Source organism: Tenrec ecaudatus, chromosome 4 (genome assembly GCF_050624435.1).
Source record: "Tenrec ecaudatus isolate mTenEca1 chromosome 4, mTenEca1.hap1, whole genome shotgun sequence".
In the NCBI taxonomy this organism is placed as follows: Eukaryota; Metazoa; Chordata; class Mammalia; order Afrosoricida; family Tenrecidae; genus Tenrec; species Tenrec ecaudatus.
Window position 1 is genome coordinate 38,224,813 of NC_134533.1, and position 21,611 is coordinate 38,246,423.

Genomic DNA, 21,611 nt, shown 5'->3' on the forward strand with positions numbered 1-21,611 from the left:
TAATTGAAATACTGATGTAATTTTTATTAGAATGACTCTAAGTCTAACAGTTGTCATTTCCCGTTTTGATGTGATGAAATCATTAATTATATCTACTCTGCTTCATTTAAGATAGTTTCTATATTTGCAAATAGTTTGCCCTTAGTTTCCAACTTCTGTGAATTAACCTAGAAACTCTTAAACCCTGTTTTTCATGCAAGACCTTTATCATAGTTCTCGTGTTTCTTCAAAATGCTCTCTAGAACACAACTTAATAAGGTGAATTACCATATATGCTAGTGTATAAGTCAAGTTTTCCAGCACTTTTTTGGTGGTAAAATTAGGTGCCTCGGCTGATATTCGGGTCGGCTTATACTCGGTATGCAATATAGACATATTGACTCAGCAGTGAGTTTGGAGACACTGATCTTTTCTAATTTGTTTATCTCCTCTAGTTTGTGGCTTTTCTGTTACTTTAAATTTGAGACAATAAATTCTCAGACTTTAATTTGTCAATAATGTTTTACTGTGATTTAATTTTTCCAAAAGAATAAAATTATATGCATAAAAATTTAGGTATCAGAAAGACTCAGAAGGCTGTTTTTCACTTTGTTCAAATTTTGTTTCCAGGCATTAAGTGTGTCATACAGTTGTTGCCACTGTTGTTTTCCAAATGTCCGATGTGTGCTATGGCTAAAAATTGAAAAATTAAAAAACAAACTATTAGTCATTTTATCTGTGACAGTCATTTTCAAACACTATACACATCTAATTAAAAGCAAGAATAAATATGCATAAGGCATAATTTATACTCATAAAAGAATTTAACTATCAGATATTTTTATAAGTCTTTACCATATTGGTCCTAAACCTTCTATTCTCTTGAACTATATAAAGCAGACACAAAAGTCATTAGTATTCTAGCCAATGCTGAGCCATTAAATGAAATGTGCTGGAAAATAGGACTCTTTCATTAAATAAGCTAATCACATTCAGTCTGAACTTTAATAAAATTATGATAAATGGCAACTATTTAACTACAGTCAACTGATAAAACACCTTTGTTCTTGTTAGAATACTAAACATTTAAGTGAAATAATCAGAACAAACTAAATGGTTCTACAAAATGCTATAAAGTAGTAAATGTCTTACCTGACAACTACTTTTCTCTGGGTCTGATCAATTTTGCAGTAGACCATTTTAGTTCTTACAGCTGAAAAAGAGATGTTTTACATGATATATAGAAAATTCCCAAGGAAAATGGCTAACATGAAAGTGTGACCAACGAAGCCACAATAAAATTTACACTATTTTCCAAACTAGCTGTTTACATTTCAGAATATGCAAAGCAACCAAGGTCATTCATTTGTGCTATGACTCTTTGGCTTTACCTATATTTAGTATTCCACACAGTTTTTACTAAGAATCATATTTGGGGGGAAGGGGAATGGCTAATTTCATAATAGGATATATTTTGTATCTACTGGACAGTTAGAGATTTAAATCATTCTAGAAAGGAATTATGGTAATAGTTCTAAATGAAAACTCCTGGTTTAAAATTTTAAAAATTGTGCTTTGGGTTGACTGACCGGGAAAAGAACTTCAAGTGGAACCATGCCGTGCTTTGAAAGAACAGCTCTGAAGCCACCCAGACTTTTCCCCAAGGCCATTACTGGTAACGAGACATGATGCTATTCTACCGACCCCAAAAGCAAACATCATTCAAGCCACTGGAAGACGCCTCATCACCTTGTCCCCAAAAAGCTCACCCAGTGAAATCGAAGATCAATGCTCATTTGTTTTCTGAAGTTAGGGGGACAGTGCATTTGGAGTTCATTCCACCAGATCACTGTTAATCAACCTTTCCATTTGTGTAAAAGTGTGCGACCAAAGAGGCCTGATGTGCGGCATTTTAATCATATGAAATTATTAGTAGTTAAACTTTGCAAAGCATTTACTACATGTCTGCCTTGTTAAGTGTTTTATTTAGATTAATTCATGTAATCCTCACAGTCACAAATGAACCCATCTATTCCTATTTCATAAGGGGAAGACCTGGCCTCAAATCTAAGGAATCTGACAATAAAGTCTGTTATTTTAGCCCATACACTGCACCTAAAGGCTTTTTTTCTATGTAATTCCAAGGGACAGAAGACACAACAAAACTATATAGTAATGTGTGGTACCAATGAATTTTTACTCTATACAAATATAACCTTTAATCTACTAAACAGATTTGCTACAAAGAACCTATAGGAAGGGTACCCCCCCAAAAAACAGAAATTTCTCAAAGGTATGTATTTAATTTTTTTTTAAAAGAACAACCTTAACTCCGTAACACAATACATTTCGTCAAATCTACGAGTCCATTCTTGGACACATTTTTCAAATTCATCTGTGTGGATGGCTGATAGCACCTCCCTCGGGTTTTTTTCTTCACTTCTATGTCATCAAGTCACTGTCCTTTCATCATTTGTGGAAACAAATAGAAGTTGTATAAAGTGAGGTCAGGTGAGTAAGGTGCATGGAACAAGAGAGGCATGCTGTTTTTTGCCAAAAACTAGCACACTGAGATGGCTGTGTGAGCAGGTCCATAGTCGTGGTGGCAAAAGCAGTCCTCAATCTGCCACAAATCAGGCCTCTTTGGTCGCACACTTTTACACAAATGGAAAGGTTGATTAACAGTGATCTGGTGGAATGAACTCCAAATGCACTATCCCCCTAACTTCAAAAAACAAATGAGCATTGATCTTCGATTTCACTGGGTGAGCTTTTTGGGGACAAGGTGATGAGGCGTCTTCCAGTGGCTTGAATGATGTTTGCTTTTGGGGTCGGTAGAATAGCATCATGTCTCGTTACCAGTAATGGCCTTGGGGAAAAGTCTGGGTGGCTTCAGAGCTGTTCTTTCAAAGCACGGCATGGTTCCACTTGAAGTTCTTTTCCCGGTCAGTCAACCCAAAGCACAATCTCACAGCAACCCATCTCCTTCCCAAATCTTTTGTTACAATTCGCTGAACTGAGCTTCAATACAGCTCAGATAACTTCCCCATCTCTTCAATGGCCTGTCATTAGTCTTCAAGCTCAAATGCACAAATTCTGCCAATATTTTTGTCCATTTGGGAAGCTGACAGACATACAGAATGAGGTTATCAATCAACATTTCACCTTTTTGGACCAAGAAAATAAGTCATATACTTGAGTTTTTTCCATTGTACTGTCTGTGTAAGTTGTGTTCAATATCAAGTTTTTGCCACAGTTTTCCTTAGCAGGAAACAAAATGTCATAGCCACATACTGTTTTCTTAAATTGGCCATTAAAAAAATGAGGTTGGAGTGAAAATGCATTTTTCGAAAAAATTCACTGTGTCCAGAGAACCATCCCAGGCCACGCCACTGGGTACACGAACTCAGAGTGAATTGCTCACTCAGTGTACTATGAAAGCTCTGCCCGGTGGAGATTTTTCTGTTTGGTTTTTTTTTTTTGGGGGGGGGGACCCCTCATATGGTTCAGATTCAAGATCAAATGTCTCATAGGTATCAGAGGAAAAAAAATGAAAATGTATTAATTGCCTTACCATCAATAACAAATGCTTCAACATCATCAGCCCCAATCTGAAGTTCTTGCTGCATTGTGTCAAAGGAAATTTCTTTATTTTCCACTGCCATTCCCATGAAAGTAAGCAGTCTCATTTTTGCCATGTTCTGCTCGTGTAAGAGGCCTGGGTAACACAGTTGTTAGCCTAATGAGTATCCATACTAATGGAAGACCTTCAGTTACAACTCTTGTATTTAAGTAGTTACACCAAATAATTTTAAGTTTCTTTTACTTGTAGAGTATAAACTGGTCCTATACACTATAATCAAAATTACTATTTCTAGAATACATTAAAAATAGATGGAAAATGGGGTTTCAAATTTTGCAAATTTCCAGATTTTAGAAGTTAAAAAGTACTAAGTACATTTCACAAGAATATTTTCTTTTATTTTTTTTGAGTGAGTGAGAGACTGAGAGAGTGAGTGAGTGAGTGGGTGAGTGAGAGAGTGAGTGAGTGTGAGAGAGAGTGAGTGTCACAAGAATATTTTCTATTAAATAAATTACTTAAGCTTGTTTTCACTAATCCTACCCTGTGCTATCATCGAGTTGTGACTTGACTCATACCAACAAACTGTATAGGGTCTCGTTAGCTTTCATTTAAACATGGGATTCCTCATTTCCTGCTTTCTGTGTGAATCTTACTGGGAAACTGGAAATTTTTCAAAAATACTTTGACAGTTATGAAAACATTCCATTTCTATTCAGACCACTTTATAGAGATAATGTTTAAAAATCAAAACTGCAAAAGCAGATTTATCATTTAATATTCACAGTACTTGTCTTCAGGTGTCACTGAGTCTGTTCGGACTCACAACGATCCTCTGTACAACAGAGTAACCACATCCCGGTTCTGTACCATTCACACAATCATCATGTTGTTGAAGCCCATTTTTAATTCGTGTTAGGTAAAATTAAACATCACCATTTAGTAGTGACACCTGTTTTCTCTAAAGCAAACAAAACTGTAAGTAAAATTTTAACAAAACATGGTTATAATTATCCCATATAATAAATTCTAGAAGGAAAATTAAAGAATTACTAATTTCTGTCGTCTCATTGGAAAAAACAAAATTGAGAACCAAATAGATTAAATAACTTATAGTCACAAAGTGCCAGTGCTAAGTCTAGAATACAAGTTTGCATGTAAAACAAAAAACTAGAAAAACGAATATTTACAATATCCAAATTACTCATTTGGTCCTTAGTCAAAACAGTGCCAATGCTAATTTATTAGATGTGGAACCAATCATTTGTATACTCTCTCAACTTTCAAATGCTGTACACACACTCAGCAAATTATCCTCTGCCCTCCAAATAATTCAAAGCCCCAAGTTCATTCTGCTAAAAAAAGTTCTCTTTAGCACTCCATAATAAGTTCAAATTGATAACATTTATACGGAAGACTAGAGAAGCCTATTAATATAGGGCATAATAACCTGCTAGTTAACTGTAATTATGATCTGGGCTTTTTTTTCTGTTTGGCATAGATTCAACAAAAACATGATCATAACTCAAACCAACAAGGTACACAAGTATTGCTAACTGAGTTTAATGGAAATCTACAAGCATCAAGAAATCAATTAGTGCACATTAACCCTAATTAACAAATGCAAATTAGATGCTGATTGACTTTCTGAAGCAAGAAGGTAGCAACTGGATAACACCAGATTAAATGTGGGCATGTTAGGGCAATTCAGTTGACACTTCAAGATAAAGCTAAGGTTAGCCCAAGTTGTCAATGTCAATAAAACAACAAGTGTAACAACTGATGCCACCTGTGAAACCTAGGTTATTCAGCTACAATAAATGCTTAACAATACATCTAAACCAAAGATATACATATGTAAGTGTATACATTTAATAGTTTCCCCAAAGCACTTTGTATGAAATATCTAATAAAAGAACACTAATTTGCATACATGTTCTTTAAAAAAAGGGCAAATTAGGAAATCTGATTTTTACTTGGCATAATAAATTAGCAATGTTTTCATTTTATAAGGGAAATAAAATTTTGTGAAAAAATTCTCTTAATTTCATGGGGCATAGTGGTTTCTCACTTGGGCTGCTAATCACAAGGTCAGTTATTCGAAACCACACTGCTCAGATTTAGTCTCAGAAACCCCAGTCTGCTCAATCTGACTAGATGGCAGTGAGTTTGGCTTTTTAGTTTCTCCATGAACTATTTGAAGCTACCCTGTACTTCCTGACAGAGAACAAGAACTAAAGATTTCCTTGATGTTTGCTAACACAAGAAAATTCCTTAACATTTTCAGTTCTATGGTCATAATGGAAAAGCCATTCCATTAAATGCTGGAACTCCTGAAAATTTACAAGATATAATTTAAAATACCCTTTAAATTAAATCCATTTTATGGCTACTCTTTGTGAAGTTACCTTACCATAACTCAAATTTACAAAGGAATAAAGTAAACCATCATTTAATAGACGGAAACATGCATACAAAAATACTTTAAATTGATGGTTCACTGTCATAATTTTAAAACAACCAAACTTAAAAAGCCTTTAGGACTCTTGTTTTCAAAATTCAAAGTATTAAGCCATGAAGTATGAGTCAGACTGGTGGAAAGCTGTGCTGTTTCACAAAACTAGAACATGACTTTCAATGAAGCCAGTGCCATATTTCAATTTTAAAGTTATAAAAAAATCTAATTTTATGGAAACATTTATTCATTACTAATATGTCAAAACCTTAATGCAGTAATAAAAAAATGTGCATCATTGAGCACTTTCTGCATTGTCACTGACCCGTCTTAAAATGCTGCAATATAGAAAACGCAATTTTAATGCATGCAATAGCTTATGAACCAGTGCTCCTTTGAAACAGTCAATTACACATCAATGGGGGAGTGTCAAAGTGTTAATTACTACTCCTTTTTCCTTGGTGCGTAAATAAAGAGGTTGCTGACATTCACATTCCATCACATAGCTCCATGCCACAAAACAAATTAACCGGGGCAGAATGTGGTTTTCTGGCTCTCATGCATCTGGTAAAGCTTTCTACATGTACAAACTTGAATCTACTTTAACTAGTGTATTTCAAATGCCTTGTATTCAAAATAATTCATTCTACCTTAACTCCAATAGCTTCAATATTTACAGGTGATAGGAATTGATGTTTTACCAAATCAACTACTAACAATATAATTGGAGATTATCATTGCATTTTCCCATACATCTCAAGCCACCAAGACTAACAATTCAATTTAATATGGAAAATATAACTAGCACCTAGGTATTAAAAGAGCAATCTTATAATCACAGTGATATCAATGTTGATTTTTCATTGTAATTTTTAGCATGTATAAAGTATTACAAAAGAGAAGTAAAACCGTGAACATATGTGAGATTGCTCAATGAGATCACTAAGTTTTTATTTTTATTTGGCACACATTTACAGAATTTGGGGGATGTGTGGCTGCCCTCCAAGAAAACCAAACTCACTTCTATGGAGTCACTGCTGACTCACAGGACAGGTAGAGCGAGCTGCCCCTTTTGAGTTTCTGAGATTGAAACTTTATGGAGTAGAAAGTCCCGCCTTTCTCCCTAAACACAGCTGGTGGTTTAGAACTGCTGACCTTAAAATTGCAGCCCAAATCATAACCATTATGCAAGCAGAGCTCCTCTAGACAACAAAAATTTAGAAGTTAAAAATAAATGTTATGAAAAAAATAAATAATAAAAATATTATGTTGTCTTCAACAGGCAGTATTTAGGAAAGTTTCATCTTGTCATGTAAATCACAGCATCTCAATTCCTAATCTAATCTGTAGTCTTATGAACATTCTCAGAATGCTGTACACTTCCTGTAATTTATTAATTTCCAGAGGGCAGTCTCAGTTTAATACATTATTAGGAGGGGGAGACTTTGTTACAATTGTAGAACTATAGCTTAAAAAGGAAAAGATCACCAAACAGGTAAATATAACTTAAAAATAGGTACATACATGTGATCACCATTTATCTAAGAAATAAGGTTTTCTCAAAGAAATTTTGTTTTAAACAGGCCCTGATCAAATTTCAGCAACTCTTAAAATAAGGATTTCAAAAAAAAAGTCACAATTATCCAAGAAATGATGATTTAGAATAATGTAAGTTAATTGCTTCTATGTTCTCCCCCTCCTTTTAAAAGATTAAAGATACATGCATCATCTAATCTTGTAGATTATCTTTGTATCCAATAGAAATGTTCCTAAATTAGTGTTGTGTAAGAACCAGCTTCTTGCTGTAACTATCTCCAAAAATCCAGAGTAGCGCAAAAGAGGCTCATAAAACCCAACAAGCTGTGATGGAGAGAAAACAGGCCTACCTTTTCTGATTCCTAGTTCTTATTTTCTTTAGGTTTCCAATTCCCAATTCAAATTTAAGCTGTCCATCTGTTCTAGCATTCACCACAGGTTAGGGGTAATCCTAAGAGGGGCCCTGCCTACTGTTTGCTGGTTCACTATAAATCCAAGTTATAAAGCAGCGTGTCCTCCCCACGTCCCCAATCCCTCTCTACCCATGGAAGAAAAAAGGCCCCAAACTTACCAAGTGAGTCAATGAAGTCTTTATTATTCTGATAAAACTTGACATATGATGCCAATTTAGCACTCACAAAAATGGTTAACAACTACAGAGACAAAACAAGATACTGTCAATATAGAACCAAGACTCTTCCGGAACATATGTTTAAATTACTAGCTATCAGCAATAAAAGCATCTTTCAGTGCAGAAGGAACAATTTACTTTATTAGAGTATCACACAAACTAAGAGAATCTGTTCACAATGAGCTCTGAATTTCTTACACTGAAAGATGTTATAGGCATAATCCAAATGGAAAATAATGCAAAATATATCTATCTATACTTGCACTTAAAAAGTATTTTCACCTATTTTCAAATATTCCTAATTGGAGCTGGTTGACACTTGTAAAGAAAGCTGGTCTTGAACTTAAAAGTATTTTCCTTATACAAAAAAATTCCAGGTCTTTCCAAGAGTCAAGTCATGTTCATTAATAAAAGAAAAACAGCACTTGTTCTCCAAGATTTAAGAAGAGAATGTTTCTTACATTAAAAGGATAGGACTACTCACATCATGAATAAGTTCGCCTTCTAAAAACTTGACTGGTTTTAAAGTAAGAAGATGGTCAAAAAGAAATGCATTTGGATCTTTCAATGCACGAACAATACACCTTAATGAGAATAAAAACAAAGAAAATCAAGTTGTCATTTTGGAATTATGGTACTTTTCTCAGATCACAAAATATATTCAATTTAATAAAATACGTAAAAGTCCAATATTTACAGAATTAACAATAGCTACAAGAGTGGGTTAAAAAGGGCCAATTTAATTTACTACACGCATGTGTTTGAACAAAAATAAGATAGTTGTAGGTAAAATATAGCTGGATAGAACACTTCCATAATACCGGAAACAATTCAAAGAAAGGATCTGAATGCAGGCAGCCTGACCTCAAAGGTTTTTATCACTACTCCTTATCAACACCCATCAATCATGTGAAGCAATACCCTCTAAGACAATTACCATCTTGACATTTCTTAGATATAAAAGCAGATGTTTTATAGTCACTGTGCAGATCCAGTGGTATTTAAAGCCCCTATTTTTTTCAACAAATCACCAACCTTTTCTCATCTACATACGACAGTCTTATGTAAACTGATCCAAGATTCTTAGATTGGGAGTATCACCCCCAATACTCAAAATAATAGATTCTATGTGGCTATTTCACATGCAATCTATGGTTCTTCAATTCCTGACGCACAAAATCTTGATTTCTAGTAACCACATTTTCATCACCATGGAGTCTACATAATGAATGGTTTTGGATAACTAGTGGTTACAAGTAGGATTTCAGAGTTAGACTCACATACTGCTTGTAACTCACCTATATAAACTACCAACAGACCTGTTGAGGATAATGTGTTTCATATTACCTGTGGGCATCAACTCTAGCTTGAGAAGCATTATCTTCTGTGTAACTTCCCAGCAATTCCACCATGACTTTTGAAGCAGCTTCACTAAAAAGAAAGACTGTGTCAAGAATTTCAAATGATCTTTGCGTCACAGATTCGTGTCAAAGCACTTACGAGGTATCTAGTACCAGGTCAAAACAACACGATCAAGAATCATGGTCCTTCTCTTGGGAAAAGTTACGGGATCTGCATTTTAATAGGCAAGACAGATAACCCAAGTAAAAAAAGTCATATGAAGAAATAAAATGCAATGATGTAATTTAAACAGAAGCAGGAAAAGGCTACTTTACATAGTATGAGATGGTTATGACCAATAAGCTGAAACCGTAGGATATAAAATTGACTACGACTGAAGACCCAAGAGTGCAAGATTTCGAGGGAAGAAAGACATAAAGGTCCTGGTGGGGGAAAAAAGGTTCCACGTATTCTAGAAACTGTGGAAATTGTGGCTGAAGCAGGGTGAGCATACAAATATTTAAATAATTCTATTAATATATCTTTCCAATTATTTTATACTTAAAATTGTAGATGATCAATTTTAACTGCAATGCAACAAGTCCATGCATTCATGTAATTCAGACTCTTGGCAAATGTTTACCCCTCATGTCTTCAAGCTGATGGACCTCTGCTCAGTTGTAGAAAGCTTTGCTATTTAAGGGAAGTTTCTTTTTATAAAACAAAAACAATAACTAGATTCTGACTGGATAAGATCAGTAAGAGCAGTACCATTTCTTTTAAGAAGTTAGAAGGCATTTTAAAAGGCCTTTCTAATTAAGATGGGCATAATCAAATGGCAACCAGTACCTTATATAGTGATATAAGAATTCATAGAAAAACTAAGAATGTTGAATATGATATTCAATGGTTCCAGAAGTTAACTAGTATTATTCTTAAAGATGCACCAGATTAGCACTCAATTACAGATATACCATATATACTTGTGTATAAACTGAGTTTTTCAGCACAAAATAATGTGCTTAAAAACTGGGGTTCGGCTTATACACGGGTCAGTGGTACCCCGGCGAGGTATAACATCTCACGGGCGATTGCTGTTCCTCCACTATTCATTCAAAGCCCCGTTGACACTGCAGGGCTTTGAATGTTTGTTTACATATATCTAACCAATCAGAGCCGTCCTATGACGTGGACCGCTCCAATTTGCAGAAGCACCCGTAGTGATTCACTTACGTGGCAGCTGAACTGGTAAGGATGTGTCTGTGGCTGCGCTCCCTCTCGTCTCTGTGTTAATTCACTTCCTGCATTTCCCACCTTAGGCTTATACTCGAGTCAATTAGTTTTTCTGGTTTCCCAGGTAATAATTAGGTACCTTGGCTTATACTCGGGTTGGCTTATAATCGAGTATATATGAATAATTAAAGGGAGCACTCGTAACTATATGCATTCTTACAAAAGACCACGACAATCTGAGTTCTACTAGAAAATAAATTTTGTGTATTAAGGGGAAGAAAAAATCTTAAATTTTCAATCAGAGGACTGACAGAAATTTAAAATCTGATGCATGAAACTTTAGATAAACCTATCAGAAATAGTAATGGGAGCAACGATTCCCTGGGGGTATGGTTAAGGGGTGGGGGAGACACCAATGCAATGACGACTGTATAATCCCACTCGAGGGGAATGAATAACAAAATTGTAGGTGAATGCATATAGTGGATGGTGTAAGATATGGCAAAAATAATACTAATATATATAATATAAAAATAAGGGTTCCTGGGGGGCAGGGTGGGGAGGGAGGGAGGAAGGGAATAAAGGATAAAGGGGAGTTGATATCAAAGAGTTCAAGATGAAAGAAAATGTCTTGAAAATGATGTTGGCAGACCCAAAACAAAAAATCTTATCGATGTAAATGAGGAAGAGGGTGGAGTAGAGACACAAAGCCCATCGATAGACAATTGGACATTCCCTTAAAGAAAGGTCACAAGGAAGACATGAGCCAGTCAGGGTGCAGTATAGCACCAATAAAACATACAACTTTTCTCTAGTTCTTTAATGCTGCGCCCCCATGCACCCCAATCATGACCGCAATTCTACCTTACAAATCCTACTATGTGAGAACATGGACACTGGTACAGTTAAGAGCTCACAACACAGGAAATCCAGGAGAGATAAACCTCTCAGGACCAATGAGAGTAGTGATACCAGGTGTGGGTTAAAGAGGGAACTGATCACAATGATCAATATGTATCGCCCTCCCAGGGGGATGGACAACAGAAAAGTGGGTGAAGGGAGATACTGGTCAGTGGACGACATGAACAGCAAATTTATAAATTATTAAGGGTTAATGAGGAAGGGAGGGAGAGGGGGGAAGGGAAGGGGAATGAGCTGATACTAAGGGCTCAAGTAGAAAGAAAATGTTTTGAAAATGATGTACAAATGTGCATGACACAATGGATGTACAGATTGTGAAAAGAGCTGCAAAAGTCCCCAATAAAATGATTTTTAAATGTTGGCAGTAATTGTACAATCATGCTTTATCTCATTGAATTATGGATTGTTATATTATTTGTAAGAGCTCCCAATAAGATGATGTTAAAAAAATGTAGTCTCTAGTATTGTCTCTCTATTCCTAAGGGTCAGGTAGTGTTCATTTGTCTAGTGCCTATTTTATCCCAACTGCCTTCCTGGAACATAAAGGAACGACTCCTCTGGCTCACGAACCCGCGCCTCCATGTTTAAAAAGGCCACTATGTATTATGGGAAGGGAAGGCCTGGGTACCTTACAAGGAAGGCATCTAGTCTAAATATGGCAGTTTTTCAGACAGAGAAACCAAGTGAGTATAGAAGTCTACACCAGGGGTTGGCAAATTTTGTGTAACTAGATAGTTTACACTGTGTAGACTGTACATGGTCTTTACTGCAAACATTCAACTCTTGGTGCAGGAAACGTCAAACACAACAATGAATTGTGTGGTGTTCCAGTAAGGTTTATGGATTTAGGAAGTTTTAATTTCATATGATGTTCACAGGCCATGCAACAGTAGTCTTTTTTTATTCCTCTCTGTAACCAAGTAAAATGGTAAAAATCACTGTTCGCTCACAGAGGCAGGTGTCAGCACTTTGTCCAGCTTGGGGAAAGGGCACAGTCCAGCTTGTCTATGGTCTAGTAAGAGGAGAGTCATGGGATACTGTGTGTTTCTGAGTGTGAAAGAGAAGGGGAAAGGTGGAAGAGGGGACAGGAGAGGCAGAGGGAATAAACAAACCACTTTAAATACATAGCTAAGTTTCTGTGGTCATTGCACCATAAAAAAAATGACATGATTCAACAAGCCCATGGTAGGTAAGAGGCCATATCTGAATAGACTAACATGGCATATGGAAAATTTCCGACAGCCTATAGAATGACAAGGTAAAATTTGTTTTACAAAGCCAATGTGGCTGCAGAGAGGGAAATCCCCAGACACGGGGGAGCCTGTTCCAACAACTCAACGAAGGCCCACAGAGATGGAATTGCATCTCAAAAGTCACTGTCACAGAGTCAACTCTGACTCGAGTGACCCTACAGGGCACGGTGGGTTTCCAGGGCCATAAATCTTGATGGGAAAGATATAAGAAGTAAGAATAATCAAAACTGGTGATTAAAGGAGAGGACACAATCAAGTATATCATCAAGATGCCCAAACATCATTTGTAGCTATTCTAAACTGGGTATACAGAAGCAATATTTGGGCACGAAACCTTAAACACTCAAAATAAAAATACCTTGTAAAAATCCAAAAAGTACTCATTTTATCAGTGTACTGTAAAGTTTGTAATATCACCAGTCTTACTTATTTAGAGGTGTGGCTACTCTCCTATATTCAGTGCTGTACTACAGGACAGATTGTGTAATGTTGCTTTTGACAATGCATGGGAAGCTTTTCCTTTCCAATGTCATTCCTGACAGTAACCATGAGTAGCTGATTCAAAATGGCCTATACCACTCCAGTTCAGTTCACTATTTGCTAGGATATCCATTTTAAGCATTTCCCATTTCATTTTAAGAATTTACAATCGTCATGTTCCTTTGTACCTCCAGGTTCCAAATGAATGTTTGTTCTCATTCTGAATCATGCCACACCAGGAAGTGAAGCCCTCAAAAGTGTTACTCCACACCTATGCCATTAAGGTGGTCTCTTCTGATCTCATCCTGCCAGGCTCACGTCCCAGAGCGTATCTTCCAATGTTCTGCTGCTATCCTAAGAGCTTCACTGCCAGTTTTCAGGCCACTAGGTCTTTCCGTGAAGAGCCCTGGGGGGCTCCGAGTTGGGTTGCAAGGACAGCAATTTGAAACCACCCGCTGCTCCCAAGACAGAACTTTCTACTCCTGGGAAGAGTTCGTCTCGGAAACTGACAAGGGCACTTCTACCCTGTCCTACAGGGTTGCTATGAGTCGTCATTGACTCAATGGCAGTGAGTCTTTTACAGGTCCTTCGGCAAGGAGCCCTGGCAGCACAGGGATTATGTCTTAGACTACTAACTACAAGATCAAAAGTTTGAACTCCTTAGTCGCTCTATAGGAGGAAGATGAGGCTCTCTTTACAACCTCAGAAACCCACAAAGGCAGTTCTACTCCAACAGAGTTGACACGACTCGGAATAAAATGGACAGCAGTGCGTTGAAGTCATTCTGTTGCAAAAGACCAATTTAAGTGGTTAAGAAGCAAAATGTTAATTTGAGGCCTAAGGAGCCCAACACAGGTCATACTGTCTTTTTCAATGGATTCCGATGCCCGTGGAAGCTGGGCACTGAATAAGGAAGACCAAAGACCTGATGCGTTTGAGTAGCATGTTGACAAAGATTATTCAACATATCTTGAACTGCCAGAAAACAATGTCTTGGCAAAAACGTTTCCTAGAAGCGAGAAGCTGAATGATCTTTAGAAGACTGGCAAAATTGTGTTCTATACACTTTGGACCAGTTAGCAGTAAGGTCCAATTTCTGTAGGAAGACATCATGCTTGGTGTATAGATGGTCAGCCAAAACGACAATCACTATTAATGAGATAGACAGACCACAATGGCTTCACATAAGTCTCAAATACTACAAGTGACTGTGAGGATGACACAGGTCCCTGCTTCTATTTATGTTGTACACAGGGTCAGGTCACCAATGAGTTGGCACCCAACAATGAATACAGTTTCATCTCAGGGGCATTATTTATATAAGCCACTTTTTACTAATTTTGATTGGCAATCACCACCATTACACAAAAGCAACAGCACTGCCTTATACTGACAGCAAACGCACAATGATGCCACTGCAAGTCACAAACAGCTTTGGATTTAACAGTTGTACCGTTTTCATTACAAAATTATTTTGCTTTTTAGAAAGTGCAAAGATGAGGGTAAACTAAACTTTACAGCTGTCTTTGACTTAGTAAGTGAAATGTACAGAACTCGATGTATAGGGACCCTGTGAAGTATGAAATAGAGCAAAAATCATGTGAAATACCTTTTCTTACAATCTACTAGTGCCTCATAAAGCAGCCTTAGAAGGGTGTGCTTCTTCTCAGTGGTGAGGTTCCAGTCAGAAATCCATTTTCGGACCTACAGAAGATAGACAAAGGAGAAAACTTCGTCAGTTAAACAATTTTCAGTTTAAAAGATAACATTTTAAACACAAGTTTGCCAATTTTTAGCTGTAACATAACGCTGCTTTAGAAGCAGAACAAGTAATTCCACAGAATAACTCACTTGATCTAGTTCAGTTGGGATGTACTGGATGGCTCCACAGGATGCTGCTACTTTAATGAGGCTACAGTACACTGTGTATCGTACAGGAGTATTCTTATCCATCCCATGGAAAAGGTTGCTTAGCCTAGTTAACCAACAGAAACACGATATTTAAGATCAGCAACCCTATTGTTAGGCTGAAGTTATCTATTCTTATATAGGTCTTAAGCCCCCAAACTTACGAAATAGTAACGATGGTAATAACACTAACAACAAATAGCATTTACGCAACACTTCTTGTGTCACCAGGACCATTCCACACCTACTACTACCTTCACAGCAAATCTGAAAGAGGTTCTATTAATAACATTACTTTGAGGGAACTAGGGTAGAGAAATTAAATGACTCCACACAGCTAATAAATATCAAGCGAATGATAAAGTTCCAGTACTGCTGCTCTTTCCATTAAAAACCAAATCAAACTCATCGCTGTCAAGTTCAATAGAATTCATACCAAGACTGTAAATCTTTTTAGAAGCAGAATGCCACAGCTTTCTCGGTGGAGTGGCTGGTCAGTTCAAACAACTCGATCTTTCTGGTTAGCAGTCAAGCATTCTAACTGAGCCACCAGAGCACCTGCCACTACATGACAGTGATATGAAAATAGGCCTTTAAAAAAAGTCAGCTTCATTTACTTCTTAACTTACAACTGCAGCCTCAGAGATGGGCGTTCTCCTTCTCGAAATTTGACTAGCTTTTCACACAGGCTTTCAATCAGAGCTTCTTGCTTGTCTGGTTCCAAGATCAAGAGGAGGGACACCACACTGTTCATCACACTTTCCACATCTGCACACACACCAATAACATAATCATCAGTGAGATGATCATAATTGAGGTTTCTGGTTAACAATGTATTTCAAGTGTTTATCTCTACTGACTCGTTAAACATTGCCCCTAAGACTTTAAAAATATTTTAGTCATCTGGCAACTCTAAGAGGACAGACTGTTCCTTTAGTGGAGGGCAGCAAAAATAGTACGTATTTTAAGAACAGTTTTATTGGCATACACTTCACATGTGGTATACTGTAACTGGCCAGGCACATTAAGGAGTGCTGTGCACGCACCACCACAATCAATTGAAGAAGGTTTTCTTCTCCTCCTCACTGTTACCTTTCTAGTTCTCGGCAACCTCTCTTGCTGTGCCCCTATGTAATTATTAAACCAGTTACTGGCTCCATCGATTTAAAAACAGAGTATCTGAAGAATTCAAACGAAGCTTGTTCTGTTAAACAGTTCAGAAAGCTACAGATGTTTTACAAATGAGAAAGAAAACTGCTACCTAAAATTTGGTCTCATTAGAACACCTAACTAATAACACTGAGGGGTGAGTGGCATGCCTCACCATAGACACAGCTCGACTTTTTGCTAATGTGCTAATTCAATCACTGGAAAGTTACTGGTTGTCGCCAAGGCTAGGATTTTTTTCCCAAATGAGAAAATTTCTATACATACATATAGAAAATAATTCAAAAGGAAATCTGACAATTTCTTGGTTGGGTTTGATACTGTCAGTTGTTACTGCTTACTAAGTATAATGTCTAACCTTGACTGTAGGTTTTAGGAATCCAAATTTTTAAAAATTTCCACTCTACCACAATAAATAGGAAACCAGCCACATAATTACCATATATACTCATGTATAAGCTAAGTTTTCCAGCATATTTTTAATGCTGTTTTTTGTGGTAAAATTAGGTGTGTGGCTGATAATCGGGTCGGCTTATATATACGGTAAATGGCTTTAGATTATTTGAAATCAGACCCTACCTGAAGTTAACATAAATCTCATGGCCTGTACACTGAGCTGCTAAGCACAAGGTTAGCATTTAAACCTGCAAGTCCATGATCCACTCTGCAAGTTAAAGACCAAGCTTTCCACTGCCAAAAAGGTATCAAAGACACCAAAGAGGTAGTTCTGCCCTGTCCTATAGGGTCGCCCATCCTGGAATTATAAGTGTAAAGAAAGATGTTTTCTTAAAATACGATTACTTAATAGGTATAACAGATTAAACTGAAGGTACATGGAACGACATGACAAAAGACAATAGTGAGCACTTAAAAGACCTAAAGTCTCAAACACAAAGCATACAAAAATGTGGTTCACAATAAAAATACTTTAATATGAAATAGCTTTTAAAAATTTAAACAACAAACCTTTGTCATCTTCCTTCAGACATACATCACAAGCTTCAATAATTTGAGCTAAATCTATATGAAGACCACCTTCTGAGTTTTCTTCGGAAATTTCAGCTCCTTTCGATTTTAGGTAAGCTCGAAGCTCAGCAGCCTGTTGAATCAAATAGAACTGCCATTTATCTATACAACAGCTTGTGAATGACCACAATCTAAGATCTCTAATCACTCTGTCCCATTTCCGGATAAAACTATTACTCAGTTATTAGTTTAATTGTGCTCGCCATGCCTTTTCTGTATTTTATGGCAAGGCTACTGGAACAATTTTCACTCGATTCACCGGCTCACAGACATACCAAGATTGTGTGAATTCATTGACAGATTCCTCTCCCATCACCTGTCTTCTTTCTAATACAAGAGGGCTTCAAAATTCATGGGAAAATGTAATTAAAGATAAAGAAAATTGCCACAAAACCCGAAGGTTTATGGGAGATATCAGAAAAGGAAATAGATCTGAGATGTTAAAAAGCTCATTTCGCCCCCCCACCCCAATAAATGAAATTTTATTGCTCTGAAAGGTAACATATTAGCCTATGTACTAGAAAAAGTTATTTCACATTTACAAGAGATTATATATGTAGGAATTAACCTGAGGGAAGCATTTGGGGGAGATAAAAGTGCTATGGCCCTGTAAGTTGTCTTGATAAAACTTTTAATCAATGTGGACCAATATAATTGTTTTGTTTTGTTTAATCATTTTATTAGGGGCTCAGACAACTCTTACCACAATCCATACAGATATCAATTGTGTAAAGCTAATTTGTGCAATCATTGTCTTCATCATTCTCAAAACATTTGCTCTCCGCAGGGGCTCATACCTGGGTCAGAAACCACTTTTGGAAGTATAAAAACCCAATTACAGTACTGTATCTGGTCACCTGGAATGTTAACGCTATTTAATAGGCATTCAACGCAGCAAAATGCCATCACTAAAAGTACTGGTCTAGGGCAGCGCTCTCTTAAAAAGGAATGGAAACGAGGCTAGCAGCATGTCAGAATCTCCTTTACACAACCCCCAATCCCTCAACTCAAGAAGGCTTTGGAGTATCACGGCTCTAAGAAATTATGGAGGAGGAAACACACACACACACACACACACACACACACACACACACACACGGCAAAGGCTGGCTTATCGCCTCTTGTGTCACTTCTGCCAACTAAAACCAATGGTTTTGTGGAGTCAACGTCAGCCCTTCACTTCAGAGAGCGAACCCCTCAGAGAAAAGTGAAAAATACCCAGACGGCCCTTGAGCGTTCTAGAAAAAGGTGTAACCCTCCCGAAATCGGGGGGGGGGGGGGGGCGGGTGTGTGTGTGTGAAAGTGCCAGACTGTCGAGTTAACGAACCACTCTCAACCTTGCACAAGCAAGAACACAAAATACGGGTCAACGAGGCACCTTAGCTCGTGATCCAAAATTAAACTCTAAAGACGCGTCACCTCCCGCTCGGTTGTGGCTACATTCGGAGGACGGCAGGAGACCCCATCTGTGTCCGTCAAAAAGCACTCCGTCGTCAGAAGGGACGCCAGGCCTGGGAAGTCTGACGCCATGAGGCTGGCCACGGAGCCTCGGGACGCGGCGCCACCGGCTGCGGCGACCTCAGGCCTGGAGTGGGCACCGCCGCCGCGCGACTCCCCCACGGGCCGTGGAGGGAAGAGGAGCTGCGGGGCTGGGCGCCCAGTCCGCTCGGAGGGTGGCGTCCGGCCCGGCCCAAGCTTCGCTGCAGGCCCGGCGACGACCCCCACCCCATCGGACGCCACCCTGGCGGCGCCCCCTGCCCGGGCGCTCACCTGGTCTTCCTCACTGATGTCGATGAAGGCAGGGACGCTCATGGTGAAGGCCTGGGCGCCAGCCACTTCCAGCCGCGAACCACGCCGACCGGAAAAGAGGACGGAGGCACGCGCGGGCGCTTCCCAACCGCTTCCGGGTCACCTCCGCAAGGCCCGGGGCGGGGCGGGGCGGGGCGGGGCGGAGGCGCCGGCCCCCGGTGCGCGCTCCCGTCACTGCGCGCCGCCACTGACAGGTTCCCGTTTCCGGGATGGTGTAGCCGACCCGTCCCTCTGTATCCCATCTCCAGATTGTCTCCCCTTTCCGTCTGCCCTCCCCTCCCCCCCGAAAACGATTAAGCCCGTTCGGTCAACGAAAATACCTGTGTTTAAAAGAGTTGGTCACTTTTCGTTTTGCCCCTCGGCCGGCCTTTTCTAAAACGCTTCAAATACGGCTTCAGCTTCACTTCACACTGAACCAGCCCTAGACGGTCCAGCGAGCCTGCGAGGTAGGCGTTTATTAGGAGCCTAACACGTTCCTGTCCCAGTTACAATTTAATCTGCCGTCCGGAGGTTATTCAGGGTCCCAGGGCAGTGTTCTTTGCGCGCAGGCTAAGTTTTCCAAAGAAACGCCTGCAAGCGCCTTACCTGCCAGTGGGGGACACACGGAACAGGAACGCATTAAAAGTCTTTCCAAAGGAAGTCTCGGCGTTCGACAGGATGGACCCAGAATCCTTACCCTGGCGTCACCGCTGCTCCTTTTGCTGGGTGTGTACTTGGGGAATTGCATGCCATCTGTCTGTTTCTTCTTTGAAAAGCAAAGCTGAGTGTATCGGTGCTGTCCATGTTTAGTGGTTTAATATGTAAGACACTTTAAACACGGTAGGTTGAATTGCCCCATGTGTCAGAAGCCATTGTTTGACTGTTGTCCATCCATCTCCTTGAGGACGTCCCTTGCTCGCCTTACCAAATATGATGTCTTTTTCTAGAGATTGCTCCTTCCTCAGCACCTGTCCAAAGTAAGCGAGAGGAAGTCTTGCCATTATCACCTGTAAGCACATTCTAGTTATTTCTTCTAAGATGGATTTTTCTCATTTTTCTGGAATTTCACAGTATATTCAATAATATATTATTATTCAACAGTTCTATTGGCCTATTCAGTAATAGCTTTATTGAGATGAAATTCTCATCATCGAATTCATCCCTTTAAAGTTTACAATTCAGTACTTTCAGGACATTCACGTAATTGCACCATCCTTGTGGTTAGGTGTTGTAGAGTCAGTTCTGACTCTCAGTGAGTGGCCCTATGTACAACAGAACAAAACACTGACTGATCCGCTGTCACCCTCACAACTCTTACCACAATCCATACATATGCATACATCAATTGTATAAAGCACATCCGTACATTCTTTGCCCTAATCATTTTCAAAGCATTTGCTCTCCACTTAAGCCCTTTGCATCAGGTACTCTTTTTTTCCCCCTCCCTCCCTGCTCTCCCCTCCCCCCTCCCTCATGAGCCCTTGATAATTTATAGATTGTTATTTTCTCATATCTTGCTCTATTCGGAGTCTCCCTTTCCCGCCTTCTCTGCCATCTGTCTCCCAGGGAAGAGGTCACATGTGGATCATTGTAATCAGTTCCCCCTTTCCAACTCACTCACCCTCTACTCTCCCAGTATCGCCCCTCACACCCCTGGTCCTGAAGGCATCATCCACCCCAGACTCCCCGTGCCTCCAGCTCCCACATGCACCAGTGCACAACCTCTGTCCTATCCAGTCCCGCAAGGTAGAATTCGGATCATGGTAGTTGGGGGGAGGAAGCATCCAGGATTTGGGGGAAAGCTGTGTTCTTCATCGATACTACATCACACCCTGACTGACCCATCTCCTCTCCTAAACCCCTCTGTGAGGGGATCTCCAGTGACCAACAAATGGGCTTTGGGTCTCCACTCTGCACTTCCCCCTTCATTCACTATGGTATATATATATATATATATATATATATATATATATATATATATATATTTATACCTGGTCCCTTTGACACCTCGTGATCGCACAAGCTGGTGTGCTTCTTCCATGTGGACTTTATTGCTTCTGAGCTAGATGGCTGCTTGTTCACCTTCAAGCCTTTAAGACCCCAGACACTATCTCTTTTGATAGCTGGACACCATCAGCTTTCTTCGCCACATTTGCTTATGCACCCGTTTGTCTTCGGCGATCATATCATGGAGGTATGCACCCAATGATATGATTTTTTGTTCTTTGATGCCTGATAACTGATCCCTTCGGGACCATGTGATCACACAAGCTGGTATGTTCTTCCATGTGGGCTTTGTTGCTTCTGAGCTAG

General features: G+C 39.0%; 1 protein-coding gene across 1 annotated transcript; it reads right to left on the minus strand.

Annotated features, from left to right (window-relative positions):
• Positions 1-37: 37 nt before the first annotated feature.
• Positions 38-19,436, minus strand: EIF3M (eukaryotic translation initiation factor 3 subunit M). Its single transcript, XM_075545935.1, has 11 exons — positions 19,281-19,436; positions 17,451-17,583; positions 15,947-16,085; positions 15,261-15,384; positions 15,019-15,113; positions 9,529-9,612; positions 8,666-8,765; positions 8,122-8,203; positions 3,554-3,697; positions 1,132-1,192; positions 38-672 (listed from the first exon to the last, which is right to left on the minus strand). The coding sequence occupies exons 1-11, from the start codon at positions 19,320-19,322 to the stop codon at positions 552-554; spliced, it is 1,125 nt and encodes a 374-aa protein (XP_075402050.1). The 5' UTR covers positions 19,323-19,436; the 3' UTR covers positions 38-551.
• Between the last annotated feature and the right edge of the window lie 2,175 nt (positions 19,437-21,611).